Below are 24873 nucleotides of genomic sequence, written 5' to 3' on the forward strand. Positions count from 1 at the left end.
TGTAAGCAGCTGAATGTCTTTATAAATAAATAAATAACCTAAATTAATAAAAATAAATAAATTAAATAAATATTGAATCCTAACAGAGTCATTATTAGCTTAGCTAGATTGTGTGCCCATAGTGGCTTAACTCTGGCCGACCCCAACAGATGAGGGTAGGAAAAAAAAAGGGAAAAGAAAATAATTGCTTTGCTGATTTCCAAGCTAAATAATTATCTAAAAAAACCACAGCTGTGGGTTTCCCTTGTTTACCCTCATCATCCTTGAGGGAGACAGGGATGGCCAGAAGAAAGTGACCTATTAATTAATTTGCAAGAAAGATTTTAAGAGACAAAACCAGTGTGGGTAATAAAATGTGCTGACTCTTTCTAAAACCTTAGTTCTAATTTATAACGCATTTATGGCATAAGGAAGGAGAAACAAAAAAATCTCTCCTTCACAATGCCATGTCTTCCAATTCACCAAGAAAAAACCCTCAAGAGTTAAAGCACTGTTTTCCAGATGAAATCAGAGTGCATATGTAATGCAGTTTAACAAAGCCAGCTTCCATACTCCCTGGGTTGTTGCCACCGTAAATCAAATGTTATTCTAGAGATACTAGAAATATGTTTGTGCACTAAATGCTGAGACTTGCAACAGCTGCTTTTAGCTACCAGCAGAGAAAAGTATTAGCAAAAAGCTGCCATTCTTCATCAATTACAATAGGGAATGGCAGTATTACTTTTGTGGACATGGGTGCTTCTGACAGCTGAGAGAAAAATATATATATGTTCAGTGGGATGTCTGGAATACAAAACAGGGGAAAAGTGTACTTCCCTGATTATGTCTAGTACTCAAGATATTGATGGAGCCAGCAAGCTTGTCTTATTATCAGGGCTGCACAGCCATGAATACATAAACTGGAAACTAGTTTTTCCAAGTAAAATATGCCTTCCTCACATTACTTTTGTGTGAGTCAGCTTCAGGAGTTTATCTTCAAAACATATTATTGGTAATTTCATCTATAAAAGATAAGCCCCAAAAGGGCAATGTCAGCATCCCTCTTTACAGATGCACATGTTCTCCCAGTACTGGAGCTTTGCTAAAACTGCTAGTGGCAGGTCAGGGGAATATTTATTGAGACAGGGGATCTCCTGATCTGAATTGCAATGTAGTGCTGCAGTGAGTCATTGTTGAGGTTTAACCGTGGCTGTCAACCAAGCCCCACGCAGCAGCTCGCTCACTCCCCCCATGTCGGGTTGGGGGAGAGAATCAGAAGAGTAAAAGTGACAGACTCGAGGGTTGTGATAAAGACAGTTTAATAGGGAAAGCAAAAGCTGTACATGCAAGGAAAACAAAGCAAGGAATCCATTCACCACTCCCCATGGGCAGGCAGGTGTTCAGCCATCCCCAGGGAAGCAGGGCTCCGTCACACGTAGTGGTTACATAAGAAGACAAACGCTGTAACTCCGAACATCTCCCCCTTCCTTCTTCATCCTCCAGCTTTATATACTGAGCATGACATTCTGTGGCATGGGATATACCCCTGGCTAGTTTGGGTCAGCTGGCAGGACCTAAGAAACTGGAAAGTCCTTGACAGTATAAACATCACCCAGCAACCAGCAACAACAAAAACTGTCAGTATATTATCAACATCATTCTCACACCAAATCCAAACCACAGCACTGTACCAGGTATTAAGAAGTTAACTCTATCCCAGAAAAAAAAAAAAAAAAAAAGAAAGAAAAAAACCACAAGAAAGATACCTGTTGATTAGGTTCTTACTTGAATTCTGTAAAGAGGATGGAAGTTGTTTGGATTGCCAAGGTGCTATCCTTGGAATTGTTTAGGAATAATATGGTACAAAGTAGTGAGTTTCTCTGCCAACAGCTATGCCCCTCCTTCCTCCTGTCCATATAAAAAAATGTTTGCATAATCGTCTGATTTCTTTCAAAAGTACTAGACACCAACAGAGTGACAAAACCATCAAATCACACATGTGGTAGAGGAGACACAGTAAGATGATGACAACTCGTCTACCTGTACAAGAAAACCATGTTGGGGGAACAAAAACAAAAAAAAAAAAAGAAAAAAAAAAAGAAAGCTTATGACAGAAGATATGCTGTTTGATCTTTACTCACCATGAGCAGATGCAACTACCTTAATAGTCCATTACAAAAAGAAAATTCCATGAAAATTCACATACAATGTCTCATACTATTTCCTACTAACAAGAGACACAAAAGAAAGCGAACAAGACAAATGGGGAAATCACAGCCATCGACTTCAAAAAAGGAAACTTGAGCTTGTTTCGGGAACTGCTGGAAGGATCCATAGGAACACCTGAAGAGGTTGTGGGATTTCTGTCATTGGAGATATTCAAAAATTGTCTGGACAAGGGCTTGAGCAACCTGCCCTGACTGAACCTCTGATCTACATGGAGTGGAGAGAGGTTCCAGCCAGAGCCTGTGGAACACTTACAACGTGCTGAAGCCCTGCTCTTATTTCAGTATCCCTTCCCTTCTTGATTACCCCAAACCTTACAGCTCCCATCCAGCCCTCTTTTGCCTCTTCAAAACCACAAAGCAGGTCCCTCTCACTTTTTGTGAAAAATAATGCACTACCACTACTTAACGGAATTTTAGTATTCATTACCAAACTTAATGGGATTTGCAGGCCTAGTGAAAGCTTAATGAGAAAAGACTTAATGAGAAAAGACTTGACATATCACCACCTCCTTTCTTCGTCTACGCAATTCAATTGACTATACCTTATTTTTGAAGGAACCATGTCTAAATAATTCTGTTGTCTTATTCTTCTAGCCTTGAATTGTCTCATTTTCCTCTACAGTGAAATAACTCATTTATCTAGTTCCAGTTGAGTTTTATGAATTCTTGGTCATGCCCTTTAGTTCAGCAAGCTAAGCATAAGAAATTTGATTTCCTCTTTGGTTTTTTGGAAGCCAGCAATAGCTCCACAGTCAGCAAGGTACCCCATCTACACATTGGTGATGGCAAAACTTACTTCCAGATTGAAAGAGTACCAAAGGTCAATATTTTAGTATTTTATAAGAAAAAAAAAATCAATAAATTAAGTGCTGTTTTTAAATTGGGGAAGGTCTGGATTTTGTAGTATTTTTTTTATCAAAATTTGCCTGGTCATTCATAAGCAATTTGAAAATATCAAACTGGGTATATTAGAAAATTTCAATATTTCTTTCTAGTGCTCGTTGAATGGGAAGAGATGTAATCAATGCTTCTCTTCTTCCAGAGACTTGATTTCGGCGAAGTAGCATTTTTACTAATGAAAGACTGTCAGAAAAAATGGTAATAGTTCTAGAAATCAAATCCTTATTTCATAAGCATTCTCATTATGGTATAAACTCAGGCTTTTTATAGTTCCCTCCAGTCATTCTAATATAAACTGTGAGGCTTTTTGGTGCTATTTGAGTCAGTTTGGCCAATGAACTAGAGATCTTGGACCCCATTCTATTTGCAGTTATGGCTAGATTGCCTTTGGACTTCAGCCAGAGTAAAATTCAGGCCAGTGTGTTTGCTGTGGCTAAACCAACTATTTACAATGTTAGTCCTCAATATTGTCTGTATTATTTTAAAGAAAATATAATCTTCATTAAAATTCCATACCATTACCTTGAGCCATGTGAATGGTTTAGCATTTTTCTTTTCTTTCTAAATGTAGATAACTACGTAAGCACATCATTCCATTCTTCTGCATTTTATAATGTCTTACATCAAATATTTATTGATTACACATAAAAAATTATAAATATAAGTCTTTTTAGATGCTATCATATAAGCTATTTCCAAAGAACAAAAAATATTGTATTTGTTTTGTTCATTTGATTATTCCGTGTAGTGATGTAAGTACATATTTTAATTAAAATGTCATGAGCTATAGTAAATGTGATCCTCCATCACTACCTTTGTGCATTAAAGATTTACAGCTGTAGCACCCTGTATTATTGCCTGGAAAAACAATAATTAGATTTTAGAGTCTATTTTTAAAAATATATTGGGTTTACGCTTTGCAGTAAAGTAGAAAGCTTGTTAGATACAATGAGCAATGCTTGCTAATATTGAAAGGATGAGAAACTAATTTCAGAAAACCTGTGTAGAATATTAGGTATGTATTTAAGTTAGTAAATGACTGGAAGCACATTAAAACAAGCAAACAAACAAACAAAACAACAAAAAAAAACATGTCTGTTGTGAATGACCTCTAATAAAAAATATAAGCTTTACATATTATTTGTTTTTTTGTAAAAGACCTGACAGATTAATTAATACCATTGAAATTGCTGTCACTGTGAAATGAATTATTTTTCATATTCAGTGCCTGCTGTTTATCAGGCTAGACTATGACTTTGAATCTCGGCCTTTATAAAACCTGGTTTGTAAATCAGCATTTCTTCCTTCTTTTGTGTAACAAGGTTGAATTACCAGGAGCATGTAGCTAAGAAAACATAAACTAATATTTTTAGGCAACTAGGAATTGGTATGTGCAGGGATGATCAGGCATCTGGGTCCTTGGCAGAATTTTCAGGCAGGCTGCTGGCTGCTGCTGGCTGCTTCCTTCACCTTGCAACATCGCATTTTTGTGTGAGAGCTTAGACCTAGATACGGATTCATCTGCAATGTTTCACATGCCTACCTGTTCATCTCTGGTACATGCAGACCAGTGCTACCAGGCTCCCTGTGCCCAGCCCCTAGTGCAAAGCAAGCTACAGGTGCCTGGCATGAGTGTGGATGCCTATATGGTAGAAGTCTGATAACAGATTACATGAACTCCACCGTAAGTATCATGGTGAAAGCACTTTTTGTGGCTCACACTATTTTAGCAAATCTTTGTTTTAGTAAATGATTTCTGTATTGGAGGAAGTTGCTGCTGGTGATATAGTAGGAGCCACTGGCTTGTCGTGGTAGTTTTGGAAAGGGGAGATAGTCACTGCTCTGTTAAAAAGATATTAATTGGTTTTAAGCTGCTATTACTAGGTGTTAGGAAATAAATGATGGAATAAGGGATGAGCTCCAAAACCCATTCACAGCCACAGCAGCTTTGCTTTGAACAGTCAGAAACAGACAAACACATTTACTGCTATATCTGTTACTTCAGTCTCCCAAGACATGTATGGGTTAAATTTATGAAAAATTGCCAACATTGCTTATTAAAAATTCTCCCAATAACACATTCAATACCTCACATGACAACTTCTTAAATATTTACATCATAACAAGAAAAATTAAGGTTGCTTGAATATCTTAATTTAACATTTCTTACCTAAACCTGTTTGAACTTGGGAGAAGCTGATGAATATACTGAGTGGGTAGTTATTGATTTGTGTTAATTTAGTATGCTTTGCAAAGTTCCTTTTATTCTGAAGTCTTAGCAATCCCTGCATTCAGTCGTAAATCACAGAATAACAGAACGGTTTGGATTGGAAGGGACCTTAAAGACCATCGAGTTCCAACCCCCCTGCCATGGGTAGGGATACCTCCCACTAGACCAGGTTGCTCAAAGCCCCGTCCAGCCTGGCCTGGACACTTCCAGGGATGGGGCAGCCACAGCTTCTCTGGGCAACTTCTTCCAGTGCCTCACCACCCTCACAGTAAAGAATTTCTTCCTAATATCTCATCTAAATCTACCCTCTTTCAGTTTAAAAGCATTACCCCTTGTCCTATCACTACAATCCCTGACAAAGAATCCTCCCCAGGGTTCCTGTAGGCCCGTACTGGAAGGCCACTATAAAGTTTCCCCAGAGCCTTCTCTTCTCCAGGCTGAACCCCAACCTTCTCAGCCTGTCCTCACAGGAGAGGTGCTCAAACCCTCTGACAATCTTTGTGGCCCTCCTCTGGACTCACTCCAACAGGTCTATATGTTTCTTACGCCAGGGGACCCAGAGTTGAATACAGCCCAGAAAGCCAACCGTATCCTAGGCTGGCAAAGTTCCTCTGGATGGCATTCCTTTCCTTGAGTATCAACCACACCACTCAGCTTGGTGTCATCCTCAAACTTGATGAGGGTGCCCTCAATTCCACTGTCCATGTCCCTGACAAAGTTCTTAAATAAGACTGGTCTCAATACAGTCCTCTGAGGGACACCACTGGTCACCCAGAGATCAAGCTATTGACCACAACTCTTGGAGTGGGACCACCCAGCTAATTCCTTATCCACTGAGTAGTCCACTCATCAATTCCATGTCTCTGCATTTTAGAAACAAGGTTATTCTGTAGGGTAGTATTAAAATCAATTACAATTTTTGGATTTGAGTTTTATTTTCTGTTTTATTTCACCCGGAGGAAGTACATTTATGAATTCCGCTTATGCTAGCAGGTAGTGTCATGCTGATGTATCTTATTCATCACATACGACTTTTTGTTCTGGGTTATATTTTACTGCAGATCTGAATAGAATTAAGTACTCTACCATGTGCATAAAAAGGTAGGCATAATGAGATAAAATATAAATAACTTTTTAGCTATTAAATACACATAATCTTCCTTCTTGATCTCTTTCATAACAACAATAATGAAATGTCATTTAACCAAAAGCAGTCAATACCAGATTTATTCTAGGTATTGATTTGATAAAATAATATAGCAAATAAATGAGTTGGAATTTCATCTATAATTCTATAAAGAAATGAATAAATCACACTGTTCATACAAAAGTAAAAAGTTCTTAAAGGATACATATTTTTTCCCCTAAGAAAAGGACTGCAACATTTTTCGCACAAACTTTACCAGAGCTAAATCTGCCTTCTGAATATGACCTAGCATAGCAAACTAGCATATTTTACAGTCCTTTTCAAAGTACACTGTCATTAATTTTTCGTGAAGTGAGCTTCTAAGGTTTAAAAGGAAAGCTTTGCTAGTGATAAATACAGTTACAGAATTGTAACTGAAATGGATAGAAAACAAGCATTGCTATTTAGCTAACTCCTTAAGTACTTCAAAGGCACAATGCTTTCTTCTTAAATAATTTCCTCAAAGCAGAATCACATTTATGATTTATTTTGTCTCATTGCAGCTTCAATGTATCAGTTAATATTGATTTCAAATCTCAAGATCACTACAACATTAGGTTTAAGAATTCTTTTTTTTTAAAAAAAAGCTGACATACAGACATATTATGTGGTATTTTCGATTTGCAAGTGAGGTGCAGTGAAGCAAAACTCTTAAAGATGATAGATGCTAAAGTCCAAAAGTACTGCAAAGGTATTAATTAGGTAACATGTGATTTTCCTCTCTACCTAACTTCAAAAGCCTTTTATCTGTTGAAAAGAGTCATCATGAAGTCACTAGTAAAACGTGTGACTCGCCCCCTTGAGGTGATGGCCTCTGTGTGACAGGTCTACTGTTTTATCAGATAGTCTCAAGTGTTCATGAGAACTTCATTATGGTGTATGCAAGTTCTCTCTTGATAACCTGTGAGAAGGCAGGCTGTTATGGCTAGCCTTCCAGAACAGTAGATTTTTAAATCCTGACCTTTGAGTTCTTCCCAGTGCTCAGCACTTCAGAAAATAGGTGCACTTTTGTTTGTAAACTTAGGTTCTGCCCTTGCATTTGTAAATCTCGGTCTGTCTGTCCTGTTCTCTTATGCAAAATGTTGCTCCCTTCAGGGTGCAAAGTAAAGGTCTTGGTAACATGATGATAAAATTTTGTACATTTGTACTCAGAAGGCAAACTAAAATCAGCTCCCTTAGGTAGCACCCAGTGTGGCATCAGAAATGAGTCCTGGCCCAGGAGAGACTCAGGAATGTGTGACAGTACCACCTTTTTTCAGCAAACCAGTCCTGAGGAAGCACACCTGTCAGCCAGAGCACTCAGTAACCACGTTCCAGTTCAGACCTCAGCGTGTTGGGAATCTGGTGCCTTGCTCCAGCGCTTCAAAGGGGAGTAAAACTCAGCAGCTTAAGGTCAGAACACAGTAGAAGACTGAACAATTTGGTAAGGAGGAAAGGTGGCAGCAACTATGTCAAAAGGTATCATTTCTTTTCAGAGGAAAAAGTAGACTGAATATTTTAGGTTGGAAAGGCAGTGAGATACTGTAGCAATGAAGGAAGACAGGTGTGTGTGTACTGGGAAGGGATGTTGTACTGTACAGTGAACGAGCATGACATGGTTTGTCAAAGTTACTGCTCCAAAAGGAGCAGATCTTGCTTTTTCTCCCACAGCAGTAAGGGCCTAAAGGTGCCACATATAGTGAACGTATTTTTTTAAGGGAACGGGGAGGAAATTTGAAAGGAGGAATCTTGGTCACTGGAGTAGAACTGAGTTATTGCTGTGGCTCCCTTAATTTCTGAAGCAGAAATCAACTGAAAGTAGGAGATCCTATTACAAAGATAATCCTTATGGACATGAATAGATGAAAGCCATCAAAGGCTCTACAAGTATTAGATAGATTCTGTCTGTCATTCCAATAGGAAAATGTATTCCTCTGGCTGGGCTTGTCTAAGCTCTTTAATGTGTAGTCAGTTATAGTTATAGTTATGTGTTATGTAAAGAAAGACAGAAGTGTTTGAGTAGATACAGCTTCCACAATCGTTATACTGAACCTGTGCTTTCTCTTCTCTAACATGTATTTTTCTTCACCCTTCACATCCAGAAAATCAAGAGAGTAACCTCAGGGTTTTAGTTAACTGAATCCTTCTCAGTGGTTTATTTTTTCATTTATTTGTTGATTGCTAATCTTTTTTTTTTTTCTTTTTTTTTTTTTCTTTTAGAAGTTGATTTTAAGGAAACTTGCCCTCAGCTTACACCATGATCAACCTATTGACTTTAAAAGTGATTGTTAGTCAAATAACACTTATATTTCTTTGTCTTGTTCAGGAGATAGAAATAATATCTCTTGGGATACCTTTTCATTCAATAAACGACTGTAACAGGAGTAGTCTTGTATGACCAGCCATCAAGCAGCAAGTATTTTTACAATGTTAATTCCAAACCCTTCACCACCATTGTCAATCCCCATATGGAGAGACTGGGGGAGGGGATTGGGAGAGGGGATTGAGTGAGGGGGAAAATCCTCCAAACAGCTACCTTTGCTATCAGTTACTTTCCTGTCTTAAGTTGTAGGACCTTTCACATGGAGCATCTCTCAGTGAGGCACTCTGAGAAAAAAACTTCAGGAAGTCCATTAAGGTTAATTTTAGATTGTGAACATCCTTTGCAACTTGACAGTTTTCTTTTCAGTAAAGGAGCAGTCTTGAAGTGCTTGCAGTATTCCATAGATATTCTTGAAAAAATGTCAATGGCCTCCAAATGCAGGACATTTCTTAAAACGAGAACAGTGGAGATAACACTCCTTCTTGTGCTCTTATGTAGGTTGTCTTAACCTTCACTCATCAAATCAGCATTGCAAATTCCAACATTCATTTGCACAGAAGATCATAGGCCACTTAATTATGCAAAGCTAATGGGAAAGCCTAAATATGTGGCTATTTGTTTTGCTGAAGACTATAGTTTGAGCACTGTTTTCGTTATGGTGCTGTGGGGCAATGCAGGTAAATTGCTCAGCAGCTAACTAGTAGGAGGGAAAAGATATTTCTGCAAGACTGTTGCCATTTCCAGTGAGTTTTCTGTTTTCATGTGCAGTTATTTTGCTCCATGGTTCCCCTTTAAGTCAGTATATAAAGCAAACTACACTAGGTCTGGTTTATAACCACAACTGAAAATAGAGTGTCAAGGGGAGATTCGTCCTCCATAATATTTTGGTTTCCTAATGAGCTGTATGGGAAAGGCAAGAAGACTCAAGCCTGGATTTGGAAGACAAATGGCTGAACCAAACACCTAATTTCATCCTACAATCGAAATGTAAATTCCACCTTTACAAGGCTGCAATATAGTTTATTCTAAGGTACATAGAGATTAGTTCACTGGCAGATTCAGGAGCTGCTTGGTCAAATACTTGTTTTAAAGGCAACTCACATGTTTTACTTCCACAGTTGTCTACATTTTCAGAAAAATTTGGAGTATACTCATTTTTCAAAATCCAATATTGCACTTCCCTAGACCTCTATCCTATAAGTGCTGGGAAAAAAAGTTTTTGTAAACAACACATACATCGTGAACTATTTATAAATAACTACTGATGCTTTCCCTTTCCTTCCCGTTATGCCTCAGCTGTTAACTAGATGGTTGCTAGCACTGAGGTGAAGAATTGGCTGTTTTATTATCACTTTGTTTCCAGTGGAACAAGAATTATGACAGGATCCACTAACAACAGGACTAATGTGTCTGAGATGACCCTGATCGCTGCTGTATACTGGAAATGTGATTTCCTGTGTTTCTTTGCAGGAGCATATGTACTTCAAGTAAAGGCAACAGATGCAGATGATCCCACTTATGGAAACAGTGCTAGAGTGGTTTACAGCATTCTTCAGGGACAACCGTATTTCTCCATTGATCCGAAGACAGGTAAATAGTTTATCAGCAACAATGGAAGATTTAAACTTTGGGGTTTGATTCATGTGGGCAGTATCAATTAGTAAATATGGACTGGGCTGATACAGCCAAAAGCCAGTAGAGTAATTGCACATGATTCAGTTTTGAGTGTTGACTAGGTTTTGAATGAATTGCATCAATCCTGGAATATCTGATATGTATACATTGGGCAATTATTTTAATTTTTTTTAATGCTTTATCAGTTCTCTATTGCTAAAGTTTTATCTGCTACATGCATTCAACTTTTTGGTTTTGGTTTTTGTTTTGTTTTTTTCCCTGAAGATTCAGTTTTGTATCTTGGGTCTATATTCTTTTTTCTCAGCATTTTACTTGCTGAACTTACAGTAAGAAATTGTCTAGGAATAATTGTTTTGCTACATAGAGCTAATCTGAAACTGTGGAACAGCTAATCATCTCCTGCTCTCCTCTTTTCCTGAGGCATAGTATGTTTGTCTGGGCTTACTGGATGTGTGAGCAGAAAAGGATAATACATTTAAAGAGGCTGAAGTATGTGGGAGGTTGGCAGACATGTTAATTAAGTATCTTGTCCTATATTTCTAAATGTAATTCTTGTTTCTATAATTAGTAATTCAGTTCAGGAGCCAATAACCTACATGGTGAATGCCACACATTGTGTCATCCTGAATGTGTTACAGGCATAGCTGTCCATATGCCCCTTTCAGCAAATAGTTTCTCCTCCCAGTGAAGCTGTACTTGCATGTCAAATTGTGTGTTAAAGGGCCTTTATCACCAATCAATCAATATTTTGGCAGTAAAAGCCTCATAAGGCTGTTAGCACACTATCTCCAATGGGAACAATCCTTTCTCACATGTCCCGTTTAGCAGGAGATCATATTGCAATTTTCAGTGAACAATTTTAGTTTTGAAAATGGAATGGAACTTCTCAAGTGTCTGGGAGAAAAAAAAAAAGGTATTTACCTTTATACTTATGTTTTTCAGTCTGTAAAGATTGAGGAGGAATTAAATGGCAAGGAGAACCTTTACTGGAGCCACAATTGGATTTCTAGTACAAGTTTCCCATGGAAAAAAATATTAATAGTTACTAGCACTTGAATAAAAGCTTTTTTTTCCTGTGGCATGTTGAATTTCTGTATCATATGCCTGTTACTCAGTAGTGAGTAGTGAGTGGACCATAGGTCATGGCCTGGACCCTACTAGCCCTGAAACATCAAACAAACCCAGTGCTTCCACATCTGTCTGTAAGTATCTTTAATGAGTTACCCAGGTGGACCTTAGTGGTAAAAAAATGGACACAGCTGTAAAGGAAGCTTCAGGAGTCAGCTAGCCCAACATAGCTTACAATTCTATACCAGAAGAAAGCATATAGATGCGTGCTTCTAGGAGCAACAATAATGTGCTGTAATCTGTCTTGCATTAGAAAGGTTACAATATGAGAGTTATCTGTGGGTCTAGCAGTGACTGTAGAGATAAACAGTATGTGAATGAATAATCCACAGGATGCTGCTCATTGACTTGCTTTAAAATCCAGAAATCTTGGGCAGCACCACAGATCTTGTGGCATTTCCAATTCTTTATTTTGTAACCGAGGAGATGATACAATAGTTTTTCACTGCAGTTTTACTGCCAGACACCTGCCTTGAGTGTTTTTGTCAGGAAAGGGAAGAAAGCCATTTGGGTACAAAATGACAGACTCAGAACTGTTGGCAGATGGATAAGCATTTCCTTGGGTGCTGTTGCTGGCTTTTGTTTGCCATCTCTTGAATTCCAGTGACAGTTTTGATACATTCCCTTGTAGTTATTCAAAGAACTTAAGAACATCCATACCAGGTCAGATCAAAGGTCAATGCTGTCCTGTATCATGTTTCCAAAAGTGATGGCCTGCCTAGCTCTAATGAAGGATAAAAGAATAATCGTTTAGTAATGCATCTCCTGAATACTCTTCTGGTCTTCAGCAACTTGTTCTTATGAAGTTCCTGGCTGATTAGCAGTGTCCACGTAACTAAAACTCTGATAGCATTTCTCCTCCATACCTTGTCCACTTCCCAGTAGAGTTCTTTAGGAGCACAGTAGCTACATACTCAGTGACTAGAAATTCCACAGCAAAAGTTTTTTTGGGTTGAAGAACCAGCTCCTGTTACTTCTTTGGAATGCAAAACCTCTTAATTGATTTCCTATCTCACACTTCATTGCATGAGACAGGGAACAGTTAATTCCTATTTATCAGTTCCCCATGACCTTACAGACCCATATTCTCCCCCAGTTGCGACTCTTCTAGACTGAAGGCTTCTTTTAAACAGAAGCCATTCCATAACAGTGATCAGCCTTCTCCTCAGGATGAGAAAGTGCACACAGTACTCAAGAGTGCAGCTCATATGGATGTATAAAATGGTTGAATGATGATACTTTTGTTCTTTATTCCTTTCCAAACAGTCCCAAATATTCTCTTCACTTATTAGCTTCTACACACAAAACCTGATGTGCTTGTGGAAGTCTCTATTCCTACCTCAATATCTCATCGCAAAGTAGTAATGGTGAAATCACTGACCATAACTTTATGAGTGAAGTAAGGATTGGGTTTGGCATGCACATGACTTTATACGTTCTCCTTTCTCAGATCATTCCTGATAGATGATAAGCATTAACTCAGCTATGAATCTAGTACACTTAAATAGTTTTTAACCTTTTTGTGTCTGAATGTTACAGCTGTCCCTTTACTCCTGTTCTTTACTGACCTCCTAATCTTTTGTAGTGCTTTGCTGGAGGTAAGGAAACTATGTGGACATGGGAGAGTTAACTGTTATTGCTCTTGCAGGAAGGTTAAATGCATTACAATCCCTTCTGGAAAGCAGCTGTTGGACTGATGCCTTTTAAGGCCTCAGATCTTATACGTGGGGGTTACTTTTGGATGCTTTGAAATTGATTTTCAGATTTTAATGTGAGTTTTCTTTAACATAGAGCACTCCTCTTAAGACAGATAACCTCCCTTATCTTTTGTCTGTGCATTCTGTTCTGTTACTAAAATGTCCTTTTGACAAACTTTTTTCCACCCAATTTTCTTATGCACTTATGAGGTCAATATTCTTACGGCTAGATGTCTCCATCCAGTTTTTTCTTGGATTCAGTATTCTAGTCCATATTCTGACCTCAGGTATATTAATGACATCCAAATTGGTATCAGCAGGAGTATTGATGTTAATATTTATTCAGGAGCTTTTTCATGGAACCTGAATTTTCTCTCCCACGTTAAGTCGATCATCTCCTGTTGAATTATGGCTTAATAGCTTTGCAGAGTATGTCTTCTGTACCAGGTCCCATACCTACTATTTTCAGTTTTTAGCAGCCTCATTAAGACCATACTTTTCAGCACATTTGATATTGCTGACATTTAGAAAAATAAAAATAAAAGATCAAAGTTATTCAGTTCTGGAACTGAGCAATCTTTATTGTAAAATCTTAAGGTAGGAGGATTTGAAAACACTCAGAACACTGTTACACGCTTCTAATGACTCCACATTATAAACTTTTACATTTATAAATTTAAATTTTGGATATTCTTTGTGAAGCTGAATTTGGAATACCAGAATTTGTAGTCCTTCCTTTCCCATGGATTTTTCCCTCCATCTTATTTTTCTATTTTGCTGGTTAGGTAACAGTAAATCACCTTTGCCCTGTCCATAAGAACTGATGATCTTGGTAGAAATAGTATTTTTCAGGAGTTTTTTCTATGTTTTTGAAATAGAAGAGGTAGAAAACAAAATGCTAGACACTAAAATTATTCTTATTGATTTCTTTTTTTTTTTCTTTCTTTTTTTTTTTTTTTTTTTTTTTTTTTTTTGCTGGAGACAAATGTTTTTTACAGAAAAAATATATAGAATGCCCTTATACTTCCAGACAGGAATAAACAGTGGGTGATTAGAAACTTTACTACTTCATTTTATGAAGACCATCTGGAATATTTCTAACTGAGAAAGCCACACAATTGTACCTAAAACAGGTATAACAATCAGATGAACTGCATCTCTGGCTCACAACCCATCTGCCCATTTTCAGTTTTTTCTATATACTGTTTTTTTGGTTTACTAGTATAACAAGAAAAGTATTTAATTCTCATAGTTCTCCTTAGAATGAGCATACCAAGGGTCTTGCAAAATACTGTGGAACATATAGTCTGCACAATGCAAAAATATGGATCAAGAGATTCAAGAGGAAACCTAGTAATGTTCATCCTTTTTGCAAAAAAGATTTTTTTTATTAGTATCACATGAATATGAACAAATTTTTACAGTTTTACAATTCAGGATTTCTGTCTGGAACTAACAAAGTATTGAACAACGCTAATTGTTTTCAAAAGCTCAAAATAATAGTATTGCATTATCAAAATGTTTTTAAATATTTGCTGGTTATATTCCAGATCTATGCACTATATTATATGCCATCCTGAGGTAGAAAATAGTAGTTACTGTTAATGTTGTTATCATCACCAGTGTTACAAGTGGAGAGAAAGGAAATTGTTAGACAATTCAATTCAATGGGAACTTTTAATAGGTTCCAGAAATAGCAGATTTAGGTCAAACTTATTTCTAGACTCTGAATAAGTACTGTAAGCTAATGGTTCCTATTCTTACTTGTGAACACAGCAGCGGTTAGTTGCTATGAAGATAGGAATGACCCTTAAAGTTTGTTTCTTATCATTCCAGTCCCATTATAACACCAGGGGAAAACCCAGATGGTTTAATAGTAGAAAATAATAATTTCTAAGACAATAATAACTTTGGAGGAGAAGCACGCTTCCAAATGGTTTATTTTTCAGTTGTGCATGCTATATGCACCAATGTCCAGATAGCCATTTTCTGAAAACCATTTTTGAATATATAGCATTTTGCAATATAATATGCAGTTGTCAAATTTTGACAAAGAAATGCATTTTCTCATATAAATTTGGTTTCAACAGAAAGACCTGAGCACGCAAATCCTTACAGCTTTTTACAACCTTATCAGTTAATTCTATGATCAGTAGTACCTCTTACTCTCTACAAGTCTTCCTTTTATCATATACATTCTTAATATATCAGAAGGGAGATTATGGCATACTTATTTAGATATCAGCTATCCAAAATCACTGAAGACTAAGAGTCATTTGGGAAACATCTTACCATTATATTTTAATTACATTTCTTTAAGGAAACTCCTAAAGTTTTCACTGCATCTGTGTGTTATATCAAGAAACCTTTCTCAAGCAAAGGAAGTTCCTTCTAATAAAGACTTCCTTCTCTACAGAAGGAACATTGTCTTGGCCTACACTAGCTTAACTATGATGGCAAGTGATTGGTTGGAAACAATTGAAAATAATTGTTTGAAAAGGCTCTGAAATGCATTGCTACCTCTTCCTGCATTGCCCTGCTCTGCAAAATGCAGTGTACTTCCATCTCAATGTGGCAAACCTATGCTCACGCCATTCACATTCCTTGTGAAAATGCACCGATCTTTTTCAACCATTCGTGTCCTGATTGAACAGACACAGCAGCCATTTTGAAAGGCTGTGTAGCTGCTGAGCACATTTTTAAAGGCCCAAGCGATATGCATGTTTCTATGTGATCAACCCTTTAGGAAGAGTTCCATTCCTGGTCCAAGAGATCCAGTATTAAAATGTAGTACTAGACAATCACAGCCCTTTGTTTACTTTTACTTTCTCTTTCCCATTTCTTCTCATAGGTGTAATAAGAACAGCTTTGCCAAATATGGACAGAGAAGTGAAAGAACAATATCAAGTTCTAATCCAAGCCAAGGACATGGGAGGACAGCTGGGAGGACTAGCCGGTACTACCACTGTAAACATTACTCTCACGGATGTCAATGACAACCCACCCAGATTTCCTAAGAGTATGTTGTATTCCAAATGAACTAATTTTCAACTAAGCATGACTGAAAGTGTTAATGTGAAAAATTCTTTAGATAAGGAATTGACACCCAGGAAGAAGAATAGTATACGGTGAAAAAAAAATATAATATACTGCTGTTTTTTTTAAAATAATATAAATCTCTATTTGAAAGTATGAGTTTTGATCGTTTAAGAGGAAATATATCATCATTTCACAGGTCCATCCTGAGCCTGAAAATGTATTTCATTTACACTTCAAAAATTATTTGGGAAATACTGGTTTGTTAAGGGAAGGTGGATCATCCCCTTCAAATGACAAAAGGGTATAACCTGAGACTTCCAGGTACCAAAGATAGACCTGGCTCACGCTAAGCATTGTTATTACGATAATCAGAATGGATTTTTTCACACGTCTTGGCTCAGAAGATTGTATCTGTCCCTGAAAACACTTACAGACTGAAAATAGTGATCATACGCTGACAATTCATAACATTTCATATCGTTAGTTTAAATGAGGCTTTTCAGAAGTATGCTAATTTAAAGTTTCGTAGGCTGAGTATGATTAGCAAGATTGTCACTTACTGCGCTCCTTAAATTTACTGAAGTTTTGTGTATTCTGTAGCTTTGAAATGCAGAAACTAATCAAGCATAAACCGTGACAACTATGCCATAACAATTAGCTGCTAAAAGTTGTTAGTAAGGCAAAATCATGTTAGAACATTCATGTGAATTTGAAGATCATGGTAGCTTTTTACTTTGTGTCTCTTTTCTTGCACGAGTTGTAATCCCATTTATCTATTATAAATGCTCCTTAGGTACCAAACCACACCAGAAAAATTCTGGGGTTTCCTCAGTATGAGAATATATTGCATTTTTGCAGATATGTAAAAATGACCAAGACAAAGATCCATCTGGCCCTGCCTTCTCTCTCTTACACTGACATCTAGAGGGTATGCATAAGAACAGGCCAAATAGTACTATAGAACATTTTCTCAGTTTTTAACAGTTTTTATGCCAGATGGTCGGTGTCTTTGTCTTTAACAACTGTCAATTAATTTTTCTCACAGCAAATTACCCTGTTGCTTTGAAATGTATGTAAAATTACAAAGTCCACATCATCCTATGTTAGTGAGGTACACAGATTAATCATGTATCGCACAACAAACAGCTTCCTCCTTTGTTTTGAATCCATCCCTACATATCAACCTGCATGTCGGCCTCTTTAAAGAATCCAGAAAACATTGCAAAATACAACCATTTTCTAGGAGACTTCTGTTGAGTTTTTTTCAGTATGGGATATTCTCTGTGAGTCCATCAATCCTGCTCCTACTGGTTTGCCCTGTACATGTCAGGCATATTCATCCTTAGCTCCCCCAAACACCATGGAAGTCTCTGGGGAAAAAAATCAGTGTTATATTAGCACCTCCAAGCTTTCTTGTGCCACAACGGTTTAAAGCAAAATATTACATGTCATAATATTTCAGTTATTTTATCCTGCAGGCTCTTGGGCATCTAACAGCTAATCCCAATGATTTGTTACTGTTATGTCTGTTCATTCCACAACTGCTTCTATAGCTAATTTAACCTTCTCATGAGTCCTCCGTAAAGAAGGGTTCCAGCACAGAAAAATTCTCCAGCAATTCTGTGCTGATCACAAAGAAAAAAAATATGTTGTTTTACATTTGTGATCTTATCTTCTCTAAGCACTTCTATATCTCAATTTTGGGTTGGCTTTACACAGTTCTCTCAGGCTTTTGGCTCCAGATGTCTTTAAAAGACAATTATTATCAGCTTGTTTGCCAGAGATTTATTCAAACTCATTTTTTGTCTTTATTGTGGTTTTATAGATAAAGCAGGTTTTATGGTTCTTTCTATTGTCCTCTCTGAGATACAACTTCATTTTTTTGACAGATGTCTTTTTGCTTTTATTAGCTATGTTGTTTACCCTTAAAAAACTTGCTTTTTAATGGGTGTTGTGCATTTTTGTCCCTAGACAGCACCCACAGTGATTTAACTCTTAGCTATCCCATTCAGAATTTCTATAAAAACATCCCTCAGTTTTATTTATTTCCACTTTTTTGAAAATTTATTTTTATTTAACTGAATACAATCATAATTTAATTTTGGTTCTTATTGCTTCTGCACAGATGCTGCGTTTAAACTCATTATGGCTGCTGTAAAGTTTAGAAGAATTAAAGAACCTTTCCTAACTAGCTAGTGTTAATACGGTTCTCTTCCTTAAGTCTTATTTGACTTAGAACTTAATTTAAAAACCATCATTATTCCTCCACTGATAAGGTCTACTTTGCCTTTCCTGTGCATCTTGCTCCTGCCTGCCTTTCTTTTTTTCCCCACAGATTTCGAACATGCCTATTATATTGATATTCTTGTTTAGCATCGGGCATTAAAGCTACCCATAATAGTTCCCATTTTAACCCTTGGCTTTATATTGTTGCTTTTTTATCCTTTTTACTGGACCGTAGTTTGATTCTGTATGATCTACCAGTACTGCATTTCCTACTGGCCTACCATCACCTTTTGAGGCATTCTTCAGAATTCTGGTAACTACACTCTTTATCTGAGCTATATACTTTGGGGGGGGGGGGGATTGTGCATTTTTTTGAATTGAATTTTCCTGAAATTTTCAGCTAGAATCACAACAGTTGTAGAAAATTCTTTTAAACTTTCTGAAGCCTGTTTATCCTATGAACAAAATGAATTCTGCACCTTCTCTATGGGCACCCATGCTTTAGCAAGCACCACTACTTTCCAATAATGGGAATGCCTTCTCCTTACACCTTTTTTCAGCCAGGCATTGAAAGCTTTGCCTTTCCGTCTTTCCTTGTACATAGTAAGACAATTTCAGACTATGCTACTATGGATGTCCTTAACTTCAGCTTTTGCTTGCCAGCCTATATTTCACCCTTAGGATGTCTGTCCAGCTTTACCTTATTTTCTCAGTGCTCACATGGACCTCATTGCGTTGCCTGACATTCTGTCAAAACCCTTGTGAGATGCTCCAGATCTGGAAGCAGATCATCCCAGAGGGTCTCTTTGAACCAACATTCCCACTGTCCTCATCTTCAATGCTTGTTAAACCACCCAGCACTGCAGTCTGCTCCTTCCTTTCAGCTGGAAACCCTGCTGCGGGAAGGGTACCACAGGTGCAAAAGGAAATAATGTAACTGCCTGGAAATTTAAAAACTCAGTGCATTGGCAAGATCCTTGGGTCCAGTGCTCTTTCCCATGTCTGATTTTCAGTTGCATATTTTACTTTCTTTGCTCTTAGGGGCCTTAGTAATTTTCTATTTTATTGTATGCCTTCATCTGTTATGGTGCTACAAAAATACACAAGTCTCACATAACTTCAGACAGTTTTCATGACACAGAGAAATCATGGAATATATCATTCTCTTTGAAGATGATAGTCTTAAGGTCTCATTTAATGCATACACTGTAGTTATGATGTCTTTGCCCAATTGTTGCTATGAAGGAGTGAAAAACCCAAGAGACCAAGCTTGTCCTGTGCTTTGAATGTTAATAGGGTTGAAAACCTTTTCTTTCTATTATATCAAATGTCATAGAAGCTGAATTATAGCAGTGACTCTCAGAAAAACAGAATAGAATAATATTGGGAGCTCATGTTGATATTGAAAATAATAAATATTTTGCATGGCTTACAAGCTAAAATGTCAGTGTGGGGACTCCAGTGTATTGGAACAAGACTGGTCAAGGCAGACAGTTACCTGAAACATCCTTTTTGTTTTGGGGTGAGGTGTGTGGATGTGTGTGTGTATAGGGGTGTGTGGTGTTACCTTACAGGGCAACATATTTATATTATTGTAAACTTAAGGCTTCTGCTTAATCAAAATAGTAAAAGTAAAAATCCTGATCAATGGGGATTTACTTAGCCAGTCCTATTTGATTAAGCAGTATGGGGGATGACATATACTGTACCTGAAATTCACAGACACAAGGCTAATTGCAGCTAAACAAATATGATTGATAGACAAAAAAGTTGAGCCTGGATTTTATTTCTGATATAGTAACTGCATTTTTCAGTTTTCCTCTTTGAAAACATTGCAATGATTCAGAGTAACTACCTACCAAGAAATGGAGGGTTTTTTTTGGCTTGACTACCATATCTAAAAGTATACTTGTGCAGAATTTTAGTTTATGTGAAAAATAAGCCTTTAAAATTAGGTCCAGCTTGGTGCCAAGTTCAAGCCTGGCAAGACCTCAAGAACCGTCACTGCTGCTGGAAGTTGAGACCTCCAGTATCACATCACTGGTCAGCAAAGCCAGGAAGTCCAAGTGCAAACTGAAAAAGGGACTGAAGGTCATTGAACACTAACTACTGCAGGGTAAATATTTTTACATCACATAATCAGGACCACAGTTTCCCAAAGGGCTTACACCAAGGATACCGTGCTATAGATTACCCTATCAAATCAGAAGATACTAATTATAACAAAATAAAGTCTAAATTTAATTTCTGAACCCAGGTAAGCTGAAAAAAAATATTTCACAGCAGAAGTGGGAGAATATACATTATTAATACTTGGAAGATGCTACATTTATAAATAATACATTACAAGCTTGCCACAAAAGTGTATTACTGAACACCTTCATCTCATAGAGGGTCCTTTAAGGAGACAGGCAGGTTCGGTTGGGATATCAGCATGCAGTGATGAAAACCACTGACTATCCTGCTGAACATGGAATTTTTTATTTAGAACCTGTGCTTTTGAAGATATTCAGTGGGGAACTCCCACCTTGCATGTCTCATAGTAATGAGGAGTGTAACAAGGGGAAACCTCTAAACATTATATATTTCTGTCAGAGTTGTATGACCTGCAGGTATCTATTGGCCCACATTTCAGAAAGCTGAGACACTTCAGAAAACTGGTATTTTCTGTATAACTAGAAGGAAAAATAAATCTGAATGAATTTATTAGTAGGAATTTATTTTCAAAAGTGTTTTATATATGTCTTGCCCGACTCCATTAGTACACTGACTTTCTGCATTACTGTGCATGTTTCATTGTTAAAGTTAGAACATTTTCATAAATACTAAAATAAATGTTTCATACAAAAGTTTGATTCTTGCCAAAACCAGAAAAAATAAGGTAAAGACTGAAAGGGGAAGTACTTTTCCTATCATAGCAATGATGTTCAAGCAATTAAATGAAAAGTTGGTGTAATACAAAACTATCTTTGAACAGAGAGGAGTGGATAAAAGCTGTTTATCTGTAGGCATGCATCCTGGTTCAGAGGGGAACTGATGGCCTTTCTGTCTCAGCTACTCACATACACAATAGCTGGTTAAGTACAAAGACAGTTCAGCATATCCTCCCTTGAAACTAATGGCCTTAACTCATGAAGCATTAGACCAGTCTGAGCTAACTGCAAGGACAGCTGTGGCTTGTTTCCAACTCTTAAAATAAGCTTCAAGAAAGGATGGATGGGTTATATTTACTTCGGCATTTAAATGACAAAAACCGTATAATTAGTTGGTATAAATTACACTTTATGGAATAAAACCAATTAAGTGGAGTGGTTGATCCATATTTTGTAAGGTTATTGTGCTTCAGTTTTCCTGTCTTTCTTTTGTACACTGATGGCAGAGTGGCTGCAAAAGCAATTTGGAGAAATAAACCCTTATATGCTGAGCAGTAAAGGCACATGTGAATCACTTCAGTCAAAGGAACGCTATGTCTTTTTATTTTAATGTGACATAAATATACTGTTAGAGGATAAAGCCCTGATATAGAAGAAGTACAATAGAATTATAAAAGTTATACCATTTTTATTCTGATATTGGTAAATAAAAGACCATTCTCAAGTGTCTTTTGAAGTCAGAAATAAGTCTGGTTTATTTTTAAGGTGACACACCCTGATTTTACTTTTTTTATTCAAAAGAACTCTTTGGCTAAAGCTATGTTTTATCATATCCTTTCCAACTCATAGGAGAAGTCTATATTTAGGGGAATGATTGAGAATTGTTTTTAATAAAAGAAAAATCAATTAAGGCTTGGACCCAATACTTGAATTCTGAAATTTGTCTGCTTCTGCATGTCCTGTCTTTAAAAAAACCCAGGTCTCTCATGCTCAGAAACCATTACCTCAGAGTTGTTTTGAAACCGCATTTAGAAAGTTCAGATGGGTGTAGAGTCACACCTAGACATCACAAAGGCCATTTTTTTTTTTTTTTTTTTTTTGCTGTCATTGGTCTTTCCAGAAGCATCCTAGTGAAATCCTCAAGTTAGTTTGCATAAAAGAGCATGGCAAATTTCCAGGAATGCTAACATGCTTGGAAACAGAAATTAATCTTTCTGGCAACGACACTTTAAATAAGGCAAGGTTGAAGGATCATTCCTAGGACCTTGCATGTCATCTGCCTGTCCATACTGTAGAAGTTTTCAGTTGATTGGATTTGGCTTTCAAAAGTGGCCAGTACAATGCATTTTACATAATGCATTAAACCCTCCACTGGAGACAGCAGAGGAAGCAATAAACTTAAATGGAAGAGCGAACAAAACAGACAATTCAGAAACTGGAAAAAAAATGTCTTTCATCAATGCAATTTCAGGAAATTCAGTGCAAGAAAAAAAGAGCCTTTTTTTTTTTTTTTTTCCTCTTAGTTATATAACCTTTGCATGCTACTTGAATGATCTGTTATCTGGATGGTCTATTATATAGATCTATCGTCTATTTCACAATTATAATATTAGAAATAGAGTTGAGTATTATTACTTTTTAGACAGCATCTTTTTTCAGTGATTATTTATTGGTTCATAGCATATTTTAATAGGTTACTTTAAAGTACTGAGATCTGTAGAAATATTTTGAAAGAAAAGACCACCGACTGCTGAACTTAGAAGGCCTGTCTATAAATACTTATGAACACACTCTCTGTAGATAGAAAATTCTTATGTTTATTTATTTATATATTCTGGGAAGCTTAGTACATTACAGAAATTGCAAATGCACAATTTAGCATAGGGTTTACTATATAAAAGCAGGTCAATTTTGTTCACTTGGTAAACTAATGTGACTGATTTGATTCATGAGGCTTTGAACCAGTCATGCTCAGATTTTATTGCAAAATTGGGTTCATATGCAAAGTGCAAGTAAAAGGTCTTCTGGTCCATGTGAGATAAAAATAAAAACCTTTTAACACACTGCTTTGGATGAGTGGCCTATGAGAGAAGTTCCTCAGATAACGGTATCTGCTTTTAAAGATTTCAGAAGTATATAATGCAGATCCCACCCAGCAGTAAATCAGGCATTTAGAGAAAAGGATTGTGTGATTACAAAATTATTGTCTTCACTAGTCTAAAGATTAAAACAAAAAAGTTTCGATTAAAAAAAATGAGGAAGATTTATTCCCTCCCTACTTACTTGGGATTAAGGTTCAGAGCTCCGATATGTCTAATTAAATATTTTAACAAGTCTGCCCAGCTTTCTGGGAGGTTATTCTACCTAGTGCAGTTTAGATAGGGAAATATGGCTTCTCTTGTTTCTGCTGTTGAAAGTTGTGCTTTGTATATAGCACTTGCATCTTCATTGGCTCTTGGAATGAAAATGACTGCATCTTTCATTGATTAAAGAATTTTCCTGGCAGACAAGAGGCCTTAATTCAGTTCCGGCAACTAATTACTTATTTCATACCAAATGGGAGATATTTACACAGGACAGGTGGACAGATTCATAGCAGACAAGCCTGCAGGCTGTGATTAGGAGGGACACCATGTCAGAGCTTGCTTTCAGTCATAAAGGGAAGAAGGTTACATCCTAGTCTTACACACTTTTTAGTTTTTCTAACTACTGTGCCATATGACATAAAGGGGAAACAAAAGCACCAGCCTGGTTTTGTAAACCAAGCTTAAATCTTTTAACATCAGAAAATCAGTGAGTCTAATTTCCATTTACCTGTGAGTTTTGGGTAAACTAAAACTTTATTTTTTAATTGAACATATATTTTAACCAACCATTTCAAGGAGTTATGGAAGACAGGAACACAAACACTCCAGAAACAGGTCCATGCAATTGTAAGCCAATCATGAATCCAGCAGCCATGAAGAGCTCATTATAATTCTGGATTTTAATACCAGTAAGTCACTTAACTACAGCTTTAACAACAGCAATACAATAGTCAAATCAGTAAGGGAAGAAATACTAACAGACCAGCATTTGCACAGTGCTCTTACAGGAATTAGAGGAGGAGTTAGGGTAACCTCTTTAATCCAGGTTCCTTCCAAGTCTCCACACCTCTGTACTGTCTGCATCTCTCACCCTCCTCTGGCTTTCTATTTCCCCCCTCACCCTGTCTACCTTTACATTTAACATGCACTCTTGTCTCCTTTCTCCTGAAAGAGACACAAATTTATCCCTGATCTCATTTGTTCATCTTATAACTACTGTTGCAGCCATCTCCTCCTGCTCCCCCAAGTGTTTGGGTTTTTTTCTCTGCCATAACACTGCTAAACCAACACCATCCTTTTGCTGGGTCACTTTCAGCTCTGAGTTCTCCTGACATTTGTGCTATAATGAGATTATGAGTCTTCA

The 24873-nt window shown here is 37.0% G+C and overlaps 1 protein-coding gene across 4 annotated transcripts in view; it reads left to right on the forward strand.

The window, feature by feature from the left end:
• Positions 1-24873, forward strand: part of CDH12 (cadherin 12) — a 220747-nt gene that overhangs the window by 134582 nt on the left and 61292 nt on the right. For all 4 annotated transcript variants that reach the window (XR_005103402.1, XM_037381808.1, XM_037381807.1 and 1 more), the window contains 2 exons: positions 10296-10415; positions 16137-16304. Coding sequence is in view for 3 of the 4 variants with exons in the window: in XM_037381808.1 (XP_037237705.1) it covers positions 10296-10415; positions 16137-16304 (288 nt within the window). In the remaining variant the exon portion in view is untranslated. The remainder of the gene's footprint in view (positions 1-10295; positions 10416-16136; positions 16305-24873) is intronic.

This window comes from Falco rusticolus, chromosome 3 (assembly GCF_015220075.1).
Source record: "Falco rusticolus isolate bFalRus1 chromosome 3, bFalRus1.pri, whole genome shotgun sequence".
NCBI classification, from domain to species: domain Eukaryota; kingdom Metazoa; phylum Chordata; class Aves; order Falconiformes; family Falconidae; genus Falco; species Falco rusticolus.